The 13,288-nt window shown below is 39.9% G+C and overlaps 4 protein-coding genes across 5 annotated transcripts; 1 reads left to right on the top strand and 3 right to left on the bottom strand.

Moving 5' to 3' along the window:
- Window positions 1-204: 204 nt before the first annotated feature.
- On the bottom strand, window positions 205-1,745 carry LOC109190538. Its single transcript, XM_019341039.1, has 3 exons — window positions 1,563-1,745; window positions 1,241-1,465; window positions 205-1,168 (listed from the first exon to the last, which is right to left on the bottom strand). Exons 1-3 carry the CDS (start codon window positions 1,743-1,745, stop codon window positions 986-988), a joined length of 591 nt encoding a protein of 196 aa, XP_019196584.1. The 3' UTR covers window positions 205-985.
- A 1,144-nt stretch (window positions 1,746-2,889) lies between these two features.
- LOC109190530 lies at window positions 2,890-3,571 on the bottom strand. The gene is made up of 3 exons (XM_019341029.1): window positions 3,518-3,571; window positions 3,075-3,342; window positions 2,890-2,972 (listed from the first exon to the last, which is right to left on the bottom strand). The coding sequence occupies exons 1-3, from the start codon at window positions 3,569-3,571 to the stop codon at window positions 2,890-2,892; spliced, it is 405 nt and encodes a 134-aa protein (XP_019196574.1).
- An 824-nt stretch (window positions 3,572-4,395) lies between these two features.
- On the top strand, window positions 4,396-9,049 carry LOC109189505 (CDT1-like protein a, chloroplastic). 2 transcript variants are annotated; one of them, XM_019340127.1, is made up of 8 exons: window positions 4,396-4,513; window positions 4,991-5,207; window positions 5,295-5,414; window positions 6,067-6,292; window positions 6,465-7,088; window positions 7,834-8,023; window positions 8,117-8,207; window positions 8,649-9,049. In XM_019340127.1, exons 2-8 carry the CDS (start codon window positions 5,005-5,007, stop codon window positions 8,701-8,703), a joined length of 1,509 nt encoding a protein of 502 aa, XP_019195672.1. In that variant the 5' UTR covers window positions 4,396-4,513; window positions 4,991-5,004; the 3' UTR covers window positions 8,704-9,049. The 2 variants fall into 2 exon arrangements, with proteins under 2 accessions (XP_019195672.1, XP_019195667.1); XM_019340122.1 differs by having other exon boundaries at window positions 4,396-4,515; window positions 4,976-5,207.
- A 729-nt stretch (window positions 9,050-9,778) lies between these two features.
- On the bottom strand, window positions 9,779-11,078 carry LOC109190521. The gene is made up of 3 exons (XM_019341017.1): window positions 10,836-11,078; window positions 10,426-10,742; window positions 9,779-10,016 (listed from the first exon to the last, which is right to left on the bottom strand). Exons 1-3 carry the CDS (start codon window positions 11,076-11,078, stop codon window positions 9,779-9,781), a joined length of 798 nt encoding a protein of 265 aa, XP_019196562.1.
- Window positions 11,079-13,288: the final 2,210 nt, after the last annotated feature.

Genomic DNA, 13,288 nt, shown 5'->3' with positions numbered 1-13,288 from the left:
AAAATAAAGACTTTGTCCTTTTCAAAAAGAGGTAGCTGCTTAAATTTTTTTCAGTTGGAATTATTGTGGGAGAAGTAAAGAAATCTGTGATTCTTGGAAGAAATTCCAGGAAGCCTAGCCTTAGGAGCAGCCAGCTAGCTAGTAGAGTTATAGCTTTCTCTCTAGGAAATGGGGCATTGGGGAAAAATTAATCTGTACTTTCAAAATTGTTGTTTTTGTTTCTTTGTAAACTTGTTATATACAGTTACAATCTTGATTTGACTACAAATGTAAAGGACTTCATTTAGTTGCCAGCTCCAAACACAAAAAAATGATTTACTTCTTCTTGTAGCAAAGTATTTTATAGTTTAATAATTAATATGTATTAAAATACATATATGCAATTGTTTTATTTGTGAGTACATTTGATTAGTGTCTAAGTTTCAAAAAATATAAAGATCAAAATGACCAAATGTAGTGGCAAACTGTTTATAATTTGTAGCATTATTCACAACCGAAAGCCTTTGAATAATTATAAGATATAATATGTTATTTCTACTAACAGTCTGTGATGTACAAAGTGATAGTTGAGGTAATACAATTGTCAACAAAGTACATTACTGTATGGATCTAGCATATTTAATTACTATATCTAAATCTCATGCTAATCTGATGGATAGACAACTGAAAGATGATTTGTGGACTGCTTGATCTTGTACTTTTGCATGAAATCTGCTTGACATCTGTGTTTTCTTACCTGCAAAATGTTAGGCAATACACAAATAACAATAACAAAGAGCAGCTAAACTATTTTTAAAACATAAAATTTAAAGCAAATGATTAGGTTCTAAAATGATCCAAAACATATAATATGTACTTCACAGTACATATTATCAAAATAGGTTTAGAAAATACATCAAATCCATACAACTAAACCACTATGCAGTGAAAATTGTCCATCATTAAACCCTTAAAACAGAGAGTTAGCAATTAAGGTCTTTCACTTTCAATTCTTCTCCAGTTTGACGACAACAGGCTTTGATTTCTTAACATCTTTAGTTGAGGAGAATTGATCAATCAGGTTTCTTTTAGTTTCTGCTACTTCCAGTGCTTGATTATTTTCAGCAGTCCTTTGCTTCTTAGTTTGAGTCACATTTGGGCTACTGGCCTCATCTCCAGATTCAGATTCCTGTTTAAGAAATAAGTATACTTAAGTCAATGTTGTTTTGGTTCAATGTAAGACCATTAGTTTAATGCTTACTTCAGACTGTCCATCTTGGTCATCTTCATCAAGCATGATGGATAGGTGGTCCTGATCATCAACCAAAGATGGACAGTAATGGTGAACTAATTCGGCATCATAGGTTATCCCGACAACTGGTATAGGCATGGCTCGGTTCTTGAAATGATCGGCTTTAGCAGAAACCTTAAAAACCATTGCTTTGTTACGAACCTCTTCCATACCAGTTGGTAGTGGAGAGCCATCCTGGAAAAATGTTTTTAAATAACCAAGAGTTAAGTAGCAAATATATGTATAGATTATATATATATATAAATTTCAATTTGATTGCAAATTTATTTACCATTGAGTATTTGGTCCGGAGATCGTAGGCAGTCTTCCCAGCTATTTCACAGCCCTCCTTGTCCCATAAGAGGAATGGAGCATCAGTTGTCTTGTCACCTACCCTAACAACCAGGTTGTATCTTAAGGTACCCTCTTGCCACTTTGCACGACATGTTTGACATTGCAGACTTCCATCCTCCATGTTCAGCTTCTTAAAGCAGCCATCCGATCTACAGGAATGGTAATACCAATTCCTGGTACTCTCAACGGACACAATCCTTGTAGGTACCCAATAGTATCCTTCCTGTTAGATTAAAAATTTTAGTTAATGGTTAAGTTATGATTTAAACTAAAGAGTAGATCTAAAATTAGGTAAAATAGTACCTCTGCTCTTTCATAAAGATCCTTGATAGTGGTAACTACCATTGGAGACTTAGAATTTTCTGCACTATTGACATAAGACATCACAGACAAACTCTGTATGCTTCTTGGTGGGCTGTGAGCAACCTTCAAACTGAATAAAAGTAGAGATTTACAATTTAGTAAGAATTTATTTAAGATAGGTGATTAGTGAAAGAAATGAAGTTGCATTACCTATCTTTGAACTCCTTAAATTCCTTGCAATCATGATTGAACCATATTTGTGTAGCATTGTAGGAACTGGAAAGTCTGACTTCATCTACAAAATGGGAAAAGGGTAACTTAAAATCAGAACAAAGAATAAAAGTATATATGAAAAAAAAAATATACTGCACTTACTGTCCAATTGTTTTGCTCGACAAAGTTGCAGCAAAATAATCAAAGGACCTTCAACATGGTTCTTGAAATAATCGATGACAGTATCCACATGGTGATCCCACACTGTACACTTAATACGACATCCCCTAAAATTGAGATAAATTAAGCTGTAATCAGATACAATTATTACTCAAAATCAGAAAACCTTACTCTTATGTGTATTATTTGTTTTATTATGCATTTTATAGAGTATGTGTTTGAATTGAGTAATGAAAAATGTTTTTTAAGCTAAGATGTTTTTTTAATTTTTTTTTTTTACTTTGATAAATAAGTGAAGTATGATTAGTAATTGTTTTTGTACAGAAATCACAGTTGGGCCAAAAAAATAAAAAGGTTGAATTGCTAATATGGAAAACAGCAGATTGGATTATCAAGAACATATTTTGACCTGTGAAAAATCAAGAAAATCAGATAAGTTTTTTATATACTAAAGTCTATTAATTTTTTTTTTGTTCAGTAATTATGAATGTTTTAATTAAATACTATGTGTTTTACTTGATTAATACAGTGAAACAAAGCTAAAAGAGCACTGTAACTAAGCCAAACATTCAAACATCGAGAAGTTTGGAAGGAAAACCAGCTATGGTGAGTTGTTTAGGACTGTAGAACTCCACAACTATTCCAATGACATCTATAATGAAAATAAGGCCATTAAAAAAGAATAAATTAGAAAAATAAAACATAGTAAATATAAGATAGAGAAAAGAAATAATAGAAAATATATAAATCATACCAATCAAATGCTTGTCAGACACACTACCAGACATTAAGTCCGAAAAAGACTTAATCCGAAACATGAGGTTGGGAAATCCCTTTCGCCTATGTCTCTCCACATGAGTTTCATGAGTGAATCTAATCATGTATGTGTGATCAGTGGTTTTGTACTGATAGTAGTGTGAGATTACTGCAAAATCCTTTATAGCATAAACCTTGCCTTCTTTCAACAGTTTAGAAAACTGATCGACACAATCTTTTGGAATATTCCCATGAACATATGTGCCCTAAAAAGACAGAAATAATTGTTTGGTTTAACATTTTTGTAATTAAGATTTTCAGTTGTACTGGAAAAAAATAGATTACCTCACTGTCATGAAACAAACATTCTTGGCTTTTGATTGCTTATGAATTTCTCCCTTCTGGTACATTATAGGTTCGAATCAGTCTTAATCTTATTGCCTTTTTGTATGTAGATATCCTCAGGTCTTTACCTAGAATGTAGAGTGGAGCCATTGGCAGATTTTCAGAAACAGCAAATTTGAAAGAAAAGTGAATCAAACGTAGCTTCAAAATGAGAATGGTGGTAGAGAATGAAGATGTCGTACCAAGTTTTTATAGAGCCAAGTTTTGAAGGCTGAGATCAAACCACCTTTACGCACGTTTGCAGATGCATTATGATGATATCTGGGAAGAAGAAACAACACATATGGAAAGCTGCAAAAAATTTGAATTCATATATATATTTATGGATAGCCGTAGCTTATATATGTAATATATCTCTAATATGTATGTATTCGATGAAGATTTTTACATATAACCATATGCTTTGTTAGTAGCATTTAAGTCATCGACGGCTGAACAGATTCCAAGTGAATTGGGACTCCAAAAGGGGTTCTAAATATAGCTTTAGTTTTCAATTCCAATACAAACACAATTATTTGTTGCAGTTAGTATTTATTATTTATATGTATAATAAAATTGATTCGAAAAAATAGGCAACAAATTAGCCATAAAGAAAACGGCAGCGTTTTCACTGGGCGGGAATTTGCAGCAATTTGATTGGCCAAGATCTTATGGCTTTATTATATAGTAGGATACCAAGTATAAATGACGCACTCATGGCGCATGTGAAGGGAAATTTCGAAAGTAGCCTCAAATTTCACGGCAGTTAGACGGCTGTCCGAACAAAGGACCAAATTAGTTAACTTTTTAATAGTGGGAGGACTAATTTAGGTAAAAAATATAATCGATGACCAAATCAATAATTTTTTAATAGTCAAGGGACCAAATCAGTAATAAACTCACTCTAATTTAAAAATGAGTTTCCGATACGAATTTGAAAGTTGAAACGGGACTGCGCTTTCCCTCCGTCTTTTTGTCTCACACTAGGGTTTCGAATTCAGGCCTCATACTGGTTGTAACTCACTATCGAGTTTGGACATTGCTGTAATCGAGGTAATTCTCTTCCTCAATATCACCTATGGCTTCCAAGTTGCTTAATTTGTAGGGTAGCAGGGTTCGTTAGCCAATGTCAGATGCAGGTAAATTGCTTTTCTGTGTTTGACTGTTTTCACTTGATTCGTTCAGTATAGTTCATATTTATATGCCGAATTGCAATTGTCAATCCTCCTAGTTGATTAGCGCATATTTCATGGTTCAGTACACAATGTCCAGTCATTTATTTATTTATTTGTTTTTGATTATATGTGAATTTGAGTGAGGTTTATCTGTAAGGTTCCTTTCACTCTGTACAATTGTTACTCAAAGTTTTTTATATTTATATTGTCCTATGTCCTAAGAAGATTAAGAATTATCTTTTAAATTTCATTTAAAGAATTGCTGTCAATAATGCCTATATTTTATATGCTTTTCAACTGCTCTCTTGCATTTCTGATTGCTTCCTTAACAAATTTCAGGTTATAAAATTTCCAGTTGCTGATTGAGGTATGGAGCACTTAGAGCCTGAAAGTAGAGAACAAGATGTTACAGATTTGAAAGATGATAGCCTTATTTTTCCTATCCCATCAAAGAAGAGTGAAATCACAAAGAGTCAACACTTAAGGACAAATTTTGCATCTTCAACACCTGAGAAGACAACTGAGTTGTCACGTGTTGAACGCCCAAAGGACATTGCTGGACTTCCTCAAAAGTATGGTATTTAGAAATTAGTCTTAATTTTGTATTTAACATGAATAATCACCACTGAATTCAATTAGTGTTTCTTCAATCAACTCAGTTACAGGGCCTTATCAGAGTTATTTGATCGCATGGTTTGTTCACTGAGATTGCTTAGATTACGTAAAAAGTCACCTACTTTTCAACGTATTTCCAGTCAGGTGGAAGTCCTAACAGGAAGGTAGCTGCACTGCTGACTTTTTTCTTTTTTATTATTCTCACAAGTAAACACAGTAGTTTTTCCTGTCTTCTTCTATTTATAAGTTCATGAGGCTTTATATATTGAGTGCTCTTAAGTGTTTTATTTAATTATGTACACATGGACACTGGACACTCTTCAAACTCTATTTACGGGGTATATTTTAACATGCAAGATCCTTTGATTCCTTCTAGTTCCAGGTTAGGAAGATTGTCAATAAAGAAGCAAATAAAACTAATTCAAGTGTGAAATCTGTATTTGCTTAAAGATGATTACTTATCGTGTTAGGCTTCGAAGTACCTAACCCAAAGTAGATGTTCAAATTACTGTGATAGATATATGCTTGCATTTTCAAAGTCTGTGGGCTAGTTGTTCTGTGAGAGGATTTTAGGAGTGGTAATTTCAGGTACTAGTCATTGACCACCCTGACTAAAATGTAATCATTACTAAGGAGCTGCAAATGCTGTTAATTTGTATGATCTTTGGAAAATGAGATGATAAAAACAGGATTTGAGATTTTGAGTATTTGACTGATGCTAATTCATCTTTTCTTGAATAAACTCAAGGGATACTTAAGTGATCTTTTGGGCTTGATTTTGTGCTGATCCTTCGGCTCTTAATTTTCTTTTACCAGAAAGTTTCTCTATGGGCACCTTGCACAAATAATGTACATAATTCCTGAAGCTGTTCATATTGATAAAATACTTGTGCATGATGAGAAAACGTGTTGCATGAAGTCTGATATCAAAGTTACGTTGCATCTTGATGCTATGGAAGACCACCATGAGCATTCAATTTTTATGCATCTCAGCAATGTTTTCCAAGCCAAGCTCATTGATTTATTTGGTAAACATCCCGAGGTAATTTTTTACATTACATGTTTTTTCTTTGTTTTTCTACATATGGAAGACTCGTACCACTTTGAAAAATAGAACTTCTGCACAGCAAACCTAATTGGGATGGCTGTATATCAAAGAAGAGATCGGTTTCATGGTTTTTGCTAAAGCCCTATTTTTTCTTTCATCTAACCAGGACTGCAACATTCCAGAAGCTATTCTTCCGGAGCCATTTAGTGGAAGCAGTATCACTGCAAAACCATATTCATTGCCTGTTAATTTATCATCCCCCCTTGATACAGAGATATTGGAGTCATCCCATCTCAGTCCATCTTTAAGTTCACATTTCTCGCAGAAGGCTGTTGTTCCAAAAGAAAAGAAAACCCAACTTTTAGTTTCTTCCATCCCTTGTTCATTTGTTGATGATGGGCCTATCCAAGAAACTGAAAGTGAGATGGCACCTCCTAGATCATGCCCCAAAAGCCCCATAGTCACAGACTCTGTCCAACAAACCCAGCTCCTACCAGCTGGTAGCTCCAAAACGTGTGAAGACACACCTTTGAAGTTTACCTCAGAAAATAATAATTTATTACTTGAAACACCTGCACAGTCTACTCCAAGGAGATCTCTATCTGCTACTGAGGACAAGCACAAGAAAGTGATTAGCCAAAGTGCTTTGGCGTCCAATCTTACTGTGAAAAGGTCACTTATGGATGATTTGGACTGGTCTGAAACTGTAGATTCTATCTTCCCTCAAATGGATATTAAGGGTACATCTGCTAGTGGCAGTGTTACAACCAGTGCTATACATCTCTCTGAGGTACTTTTTATAACTATATTGTTTTCTAGTGGGTTTTATGGAGTGGATTGGCTGTTTTTAGGATTTGAGCCTGAGGTTACCTATTACCTAGCCCTCACTTTGCTTTTTTACTTTTAGAACATGGATTTAATATGGAGTATCACTTGCTTGGATTTTCTTTAGGTACTGTTTTTGATTGTTCTTGCATTTGCAAAGCACTGATATACATTGCTATGAAAGAGAATCACAGTCAGGCAGTTGGGGTGTGTATTCTGAATGACTAACAATATAAGTTTTACAATTTCATTCTAAATTATGTTCCTTGATTTTTAACTCTAGCTCTTTAACTCCTCAAAGAACTGATGGGGCAAAAATGCATCTTGGAAAGAAGTGAAAATTTTCACACTGATTCGAGTTTCTATGTTTTAGGCTCTTCCAAATAATTATATTAGAGGAGAAATCAGCTATTTTGAATTCATGATCACAAGTTAACTCAGCATCCTTCAGAAAATTAGTAAACAGTGAGCAGAAATGTCTTATGCTCTGTAGTCTCTATCTTTGATATCCTTTTTTGTTTTTGTATTGAAAACTTTTCGAGCTGTAGCTTAACTTTACTTCATAGGTGTTTTTAATTCTGCCACTATCTCAATCTCAGGCTGACTATTTTCTTTTTAATTCCCATAAACAGTGGTTTAGGTTTGCATATATTGACCGTCATCCACTTTTTTGACTTGCTGATAATGGATAATGTGGCTCATTCTTACAGGTTGAGAAAAGTAGTTGCGCTTCTGGTAAGGATAAGAGAGGCTTGCCTGTGCACCAGCAAATATATGTTGGTTTGCCCAACCTTGTACACCTAATTCACAACATTTTTCAGTCTCTTGGCCGTGATTCAGTCACAAAAGAGGAACTTTTTCACAAGATCTTAATGGCTGACTGTGACGTAGATGAGAACAGTATGCTAAAAAGCTGTTGATACTTTGTCTCCTTTTAGCTCATTTGTGGCCTACACCCTACTAAAATCTGCTGAATTTGTTGTCTGTAATTAGGTAACATTGAAGGACAAATAGATCTTCTTGAGAAACTTGTTCCCGATTGGATTTGCAAGAAGTTGGCACCAACTGGAGGCTTTTTGTACAGGTTTGAATTTTCAGTCCCAATGTGACTTTTTTGTATGTATGAATGAGATTGAACTTCCTATGAATGCGGTGTGAAGTATGGACTATACAATATAAGCTGCACATAAAATGGTAGTGTCAATTTGTTACTACGTGCACTAATGATCGATCATGTGGCCAACTAGTTAAGGTACATAACAGTTACATGTATGACGGATTCCGTATCACTTTTTGACACTGCACTCCTTGTCCCAGTAACTCCTTAGTTTCATTTTTCTGACATGGAACAGTTTCTGCCCTCTTCTTTGATACTTGAAAGGGATAATAGTGACATAAGATTCATCTGGCAATGAGCTGAATCAAACTTGAAGAGATTAATACTCCGTAATTCAGTTGATTGTTGTTGTGAAGCATGATTATTGATGGTTTTGCTGATTCTTTGATTATTTGTGATTGGGTGCAGCCTCAAGAGTGGTCCGGACTTGAATTCTGTTTGTGAAAGGCTGATTAGCACATGATGATGCTTTTCTTTCAATGCGTGCGTGTATCCTAAAGACAAATTACAAACGGTCTCTCATTCAGCAACAAAACAAATTACAAATGCAGTTAATATGTCCTTAGCAGCTTCACATCAGCGGATCAGGTTGATTCAGATGCATAACAATTTCCAACTCTTTCATGTGAGACTTTAGTTCTTTAAGCAAGTACCCATATCCCCGTGATTAAACCAGTGTACTTTGTATGATTCTTTTTTGTACCGGTATATTCTATCATGCCCCATTTCTCCGGAATGCATTGTTAGACAAACACATGAATTCAATATCATTTTCTTGATATGTATGTTTTTTCTTTCTTTCTTTTAAATCACAAGCGGTTATAATAGTATAAGCGTTATTTATGTCTCTCTTTGTGAAGTAGTAGTTATGCACAAACAATGTTGCAGAAGGCGTTAGTCGGGCACTCGAGCGTGCCTAGAGTGTTTAGTTGTCTCTTAGGCGTGATAGTACTAATACACGTGGACTAGTAGCTAAACTAGTCGCCCTAGCACAGTGTCCGACTGGTTGGCGGTCGGGAGCCTCTGAGTAAGTGCTTGTAAGGCGTGCCTGACGTAGTATACCGGTCTTTGAGTTCCTTCCTTGTTCGTCCGACACAACACTGCACTCACTGCCCGGTCAGATATGGCCAGATAAACATCGAGGTCCTCTTCGGGCTCGGGCTTAGAGAGAACGATCGGAGACATCAAATACTCCTTCAAATCGTTAAAGGCTAACTGGCACTCCTCATCCCAGACGAACCCATGGACCTTTCTCAAGACCTTGAAGAAAGGTAAGGCTCGCTCTGCTAATTTCGAAAGGAAACGACTCAATGCAGCCAACTGCCTGGTTAATTGTTGAACCTCCCGAACGGTGGTTGCGCTTGCATGTCGAGGATAGCCTTGACTTTCGCAGGATTGGGCTCAATCCCTCGTTTTGTCATCATGAATCTTAAAAACTTGCCAGTTTGAACGACGAAAGTACATTTATTTGGGTTGAACCGCAATCGGTATGTTCTCATAATCTCAAAATATTGACGGAGATCCCGACTGTGCTCCGCTCAATCACGGCTCTTTACTAGCATGTCATCAACGTAGGCCACCATGGATTGGGCTAACAACTTCTCAAACAGGGTATTGACCATGCGTTGGTAGGTTGTTCCGGCTTTCCTAAGATCAAAGGGCATGACCATGTCATCAACGTAGGCCTCCATGGATTGGGCTAACAACTTCTCAAACAGGGTATTGACCATGCGTTGGTAGGTTGTTCCGGCTTTCCTCAGATCAAAGGGCATGACCCTATAGCAATATAATCCATCGGGAGTAACAAAGGAGGTTTTACTCTCATCTTCCTAAGCCATCATGACCTGGTGGTAACCCTTAAATGCGTCCATGAAGCTTATCAATTCGGCCCCTGCCGTTTCATCCACCATCTGGTGAATACTTGGCAAGGGATATGGATCTAATGGGTAGGCTTTGTTCAAGTCAGTCAAGTCAATGCACATTCGCCATGCCGGTGGTTTGGGAACTAACTAACACTATGTTCGCTACCCAATCCGGGTACAACACTGGTCGGATATGCCCGACTGCGGCCATCTTTTTGACCTCTTCGCGTACAAATTCTCGTCGATCCGTCGAGAGATGCCCGGTCTTCTGCTTTATAGGTTTCGCGAATGGGTCGACTGCTAAGCAGTGACAGATGACTGACCGGTCGATGCCCGGCATATCCTCCGGGCCCCAAGCAAAGATGTCTGCAAACTCACGAAGTATAAATAAAATCTCAGCTCGTAGTTCCGGGGTTGAAGATTTTCCAATCTTGATTTTTTGGTTGGGTCGATCTCCGTGAAGCGGAACCTCTTCGATTTCCTCGGAAGGCTCGGGTTGTTCCTTACACCCTGCCTGAGCATCCTTCTGGTGTCTCTTCGATTGACCTTTCACCCGTGAGCTTCTGGTGTCTCTTCGATTGACCGCCTGGGAATAACATTTTCGAGCGGATGCAACGCTTCCTCGGAGGACACCGACCCCCTATGGAGTGGGAAACTTCATGCATAAGTGCGACATGGAAATAATCCCTCCGACCCTCATAATGGCCGGGCGACCCAAGATTGCATTATGAACGCAGTGCAGATTAACGACCACAAATTCCATCTGCGTCTTAATCATTCTTGGAGGGGTCCCCATCTCGACTGGCAAGCTTATCCTTCCCTCCGGGTGGATGGTATCTCCAGTGAATCCTAACAATGGGGTCGCGATCGGCATCAACTCGGCGGGGTCCAGCTTGAGTTTCTGAAAGACGTCTAAGTAAAGTACGTTGACGCTACTCCCGGTGTCGATCGTGACTCTCCGCACGTTGACCCCCATGATGTCGATGGTAACAACCAGCGCCTCGACCCCCTAATCCATATCATCTGGGAGATCTTCCAACGTAAACGTGATAGGCTCTATCTTTTGCATTTTCCCGCTCTCTCGCGACTCCACGATACCCACCGGGAGTCGCTCTGCCGATCGTGCACCATCCTCAATTCCTCCAAAGATGACGTGGATGACCTACTTCGAAGCCGGGGGTGGGTTGTGTTCAGAGTCCTTATCCTTCCCTCCGTGGTCAGATTTCTTCGAAATTCTCTTCCAAAAGGACTGTTTCCCCACACATCGATCCAATTTTTCTGATTGCAGCAGGTCATCCAGCACCTGCTTCAAGTACGTGCATTCCTCGGTATCATGCCCTCTACACCGGTGATAAGCGCAATACTTTGACTTATCCCTCCCGTCCTTGAAGGGCTCGGGGAGTTGAATCAAATTGCACGACTGGGCGTACCGCAACGCTTCTACCACCGAGCGATTTAGTGGGGTAAAGTCCGTTTGGCAACCCCGACCCCTACTATGCTGGTCTGGCGGCCGTCCCCCGAACGCCCTGAAGGTTTTTGACTAGGGCCCACTTCCTATGATCGCTTAGCGGCGTTCGCTTCCCCTGCACTCGCATAATCAGCCACTCTGCGTATAGCCTCTTCGTAGGTCAGAGGAGGGTGCAAGATGAAGTCTTGGTATAGGTGTCCTGCCCGAAGGGAGGAGTGTAGCATATGTATTGCTATTAGGTCATCCATGGGCTCGACCTCCCCGATCGCGCTCTTCTATTTAGCTAGGAAATCTCTCAAGGACTAACCCTCTAACTGTTTCGCCTTCTCCAAATACATGAAGTGTTTCCGGACGGTCTTGGAGGTCACAAACTTCCAAACGAACTTGGTTGCCAGGCTAGCGAAACAAGTGATCGACCCGGGCTCTAATGACTTGAACCACTCGGCAGCTCGACCAGTCAAGGTAGAATAAAAAGCGCGGCACATGACTGCATCTGTCACCCCCATCATTAACATGTTCCCGTAGTAAGAATTAACATGAACCTCCGATCCGGATTTGTCTTCCCATCGTATTCCTTGCTGCCCGGGATGCGCAAGTCGTGGGGGTACGACTGAGCCATGATTTCGGCTGTAAATGGCATCCGCAATAACGGTGTAGTAGTTTCCCCCGGGCCTGAACCATGTTCCTGCTGCTAGCGGTTGAACTCTTGTCGGACCTGATCCAACAATCCCCGAGCGTCAATCTGCACATCCCCCCGCGCAGTTTCCCAGGCCCTTCTACGCCGCGGTGCTCGAGATACACCGCCATTAGAGGAATCTTCCCGGCTAGCAGTCCGCATAGGGGAATCGACCGATCGCCGGTTGTCCTCCTGAGGTCAGAGTCGTTGACGCATAGGTGGCCTGAGCCTTCCAAAAGCGCTCACTCTCTGCCCTGGCTCCCTGGACAACTCAGGTTCTTCTTGAGACCGTTCTTGTTCACCACCCTCGGCCCCCTGGGACCCCAACCTCGAGTGAGCTGGGTGCGTGGGAGCTCGGGCTCGACCTGTGCTCTGCTGGCCGCTGGACCGGGGAATTGGGCCGGTGATACGGGCATGAAGGGCGGAGGAGGGTACATCTCTGGATAGAATTGCGGCACATAACCCCCCGGGGGATAGTAGGCGGGCGTACCGAGCCAAAATCGGTAAGCTGGATTGGGCGGCATGGGTGGATATCCCGGATTCTGGAATTGAGGCTGATTAAGGAGTGGGAAATTATTGTCCTGATGAATGACATGCAGTTGGTCGAGGGTAGCTGCTCGCCCAAGTGAAGAGTTGAGGTCCACTCGCGAACCACGATTCATCTGACGGTCTGAGGAGCTGACCTCAGCGTCCTCTTGGTAATACATGAATGGATACATGATTCGGGACTGATCTCGTCGTACGTGACTTCTAGTGTCGAATCCCCACAGACAGCGCCAAAATGATAGTACTAATATACGTGGACTAGTAGCTAAACCAATTGCCCTAGCACAGCGTCCGACTGGTTGGCGGTCGGGAGCATCTGAGTAGGTGCTTGTTCTAGAATCGGTCAAAAGTCGCCCTTGCCGTAATAAATGCGAGTATTTATAGACGAAAAAGCGGGGAACACGGCCCGGGCTACCGGCATGGCGACAACGTGGCGTGTAGGTGTCCTTATGCGCATCAAACTCCCGGCAATACCTAGTGACGACACGTAGGATTA

This window comes from Ipomoea nil, unplaced genomic scaffold (assembly GCF_001879475.1).
Source record: "Ipomoea nil cultivar Tokyo-kokei standard unplaced genomic scaffold, Asagao_1.1 scaffold0202, whole genome shotgun sequence".
Classification (NCBI taxonomy): Eukaryota; Viridiplantae; Streptophyta; class Magnoliopsida; order Solanales; family Convolvulaceae; genus Ipomoea; species Ipomoea nil.
Note: the sequence above shows the minus strand (reverse complement) of the source record. Positions and strands in the feature narration are given on the sequence as shown.

Coding starts and splice junctions, on each gene's coding strand:
- LOC109190538 (XM_019341039.1), bottom strand. CDS start 1,745: ATGGAGGATGGAAGTCTGCAATGTCAAACATGTCGTGCAAAGTGGCAA. Junction 1,466..1,562: donor TCCGGACCAAATACTCAATG/GTAAATAAATTT, acceptor ACATTTTTCCAG/GATGGCTCTCCACTACCAAC. Junction 1,169..1,240: donor ACCAAGATGGACAGTCTGAA/GTAAGCATTAAA, acceptor TTTCTTAAACAG/GAATCTGAATCTGGAGATGA.
- LOC109190530 (XM_019341029.1), bottom strand. CDS start 3,571: ATGGCTCCACTCTACATTCTAGGTAAAGACCTGAGGATATCTACATAC. Junction 3,343..3,517: donor GGATATCTACATACAAAAAG/GCAATAAGATTA, acceptor CTGTCTTTTTAG/GGCACATATGTTCATGGGAA. Junction 2,973..3,074: donor GTCTGACAAGCATTTGATTG/GTATGATTTATA, acceptor TTTTCATTATAG/ATGTCATTGGAATAGTTGTG.
- LOC109189505 (XM_019340127.1), top strand. CDS start 5,005: ATGGAGCACTTAGAGCCTGAAAGTAGAGAACAAGATGTTACAGATTTG. Junction 7,089..7,833: donor GTGCTATACATCTCTCTGAG/GTACTTTTTATA, acceptor TCATTCTTACAG/GTTGAGAAAAGTAGTTGCGC. Junction 8,024..8,116: donor CTGTGACGTAGATGAGAACA/GTATGCTAAAAA, acceptor GTCTGTAATTAG/GTAACATTGAAGGACAAATA.
- LOC109190521 (XM_019341017.1), bottom strand. CDS start 11,078: ATGGGGGTCAACGTGCGGAGAGTCACGATCGACACCGGGAGTAGCGTC. Junction 10,743..10,835: donor TGGTCGTTAATCTGCACTGC/GTTCATAATGCA, acceptor CCCACTCCATAG/GGGGTCGGTGTCCTCCGAGG. Junction 10,017..10,425: donor GATATGCCGGGCATCGACCG/GTCAGTCATCTG, acceptor ATATTGCTATAG/GGTCATGCCCTTTGATCTGA.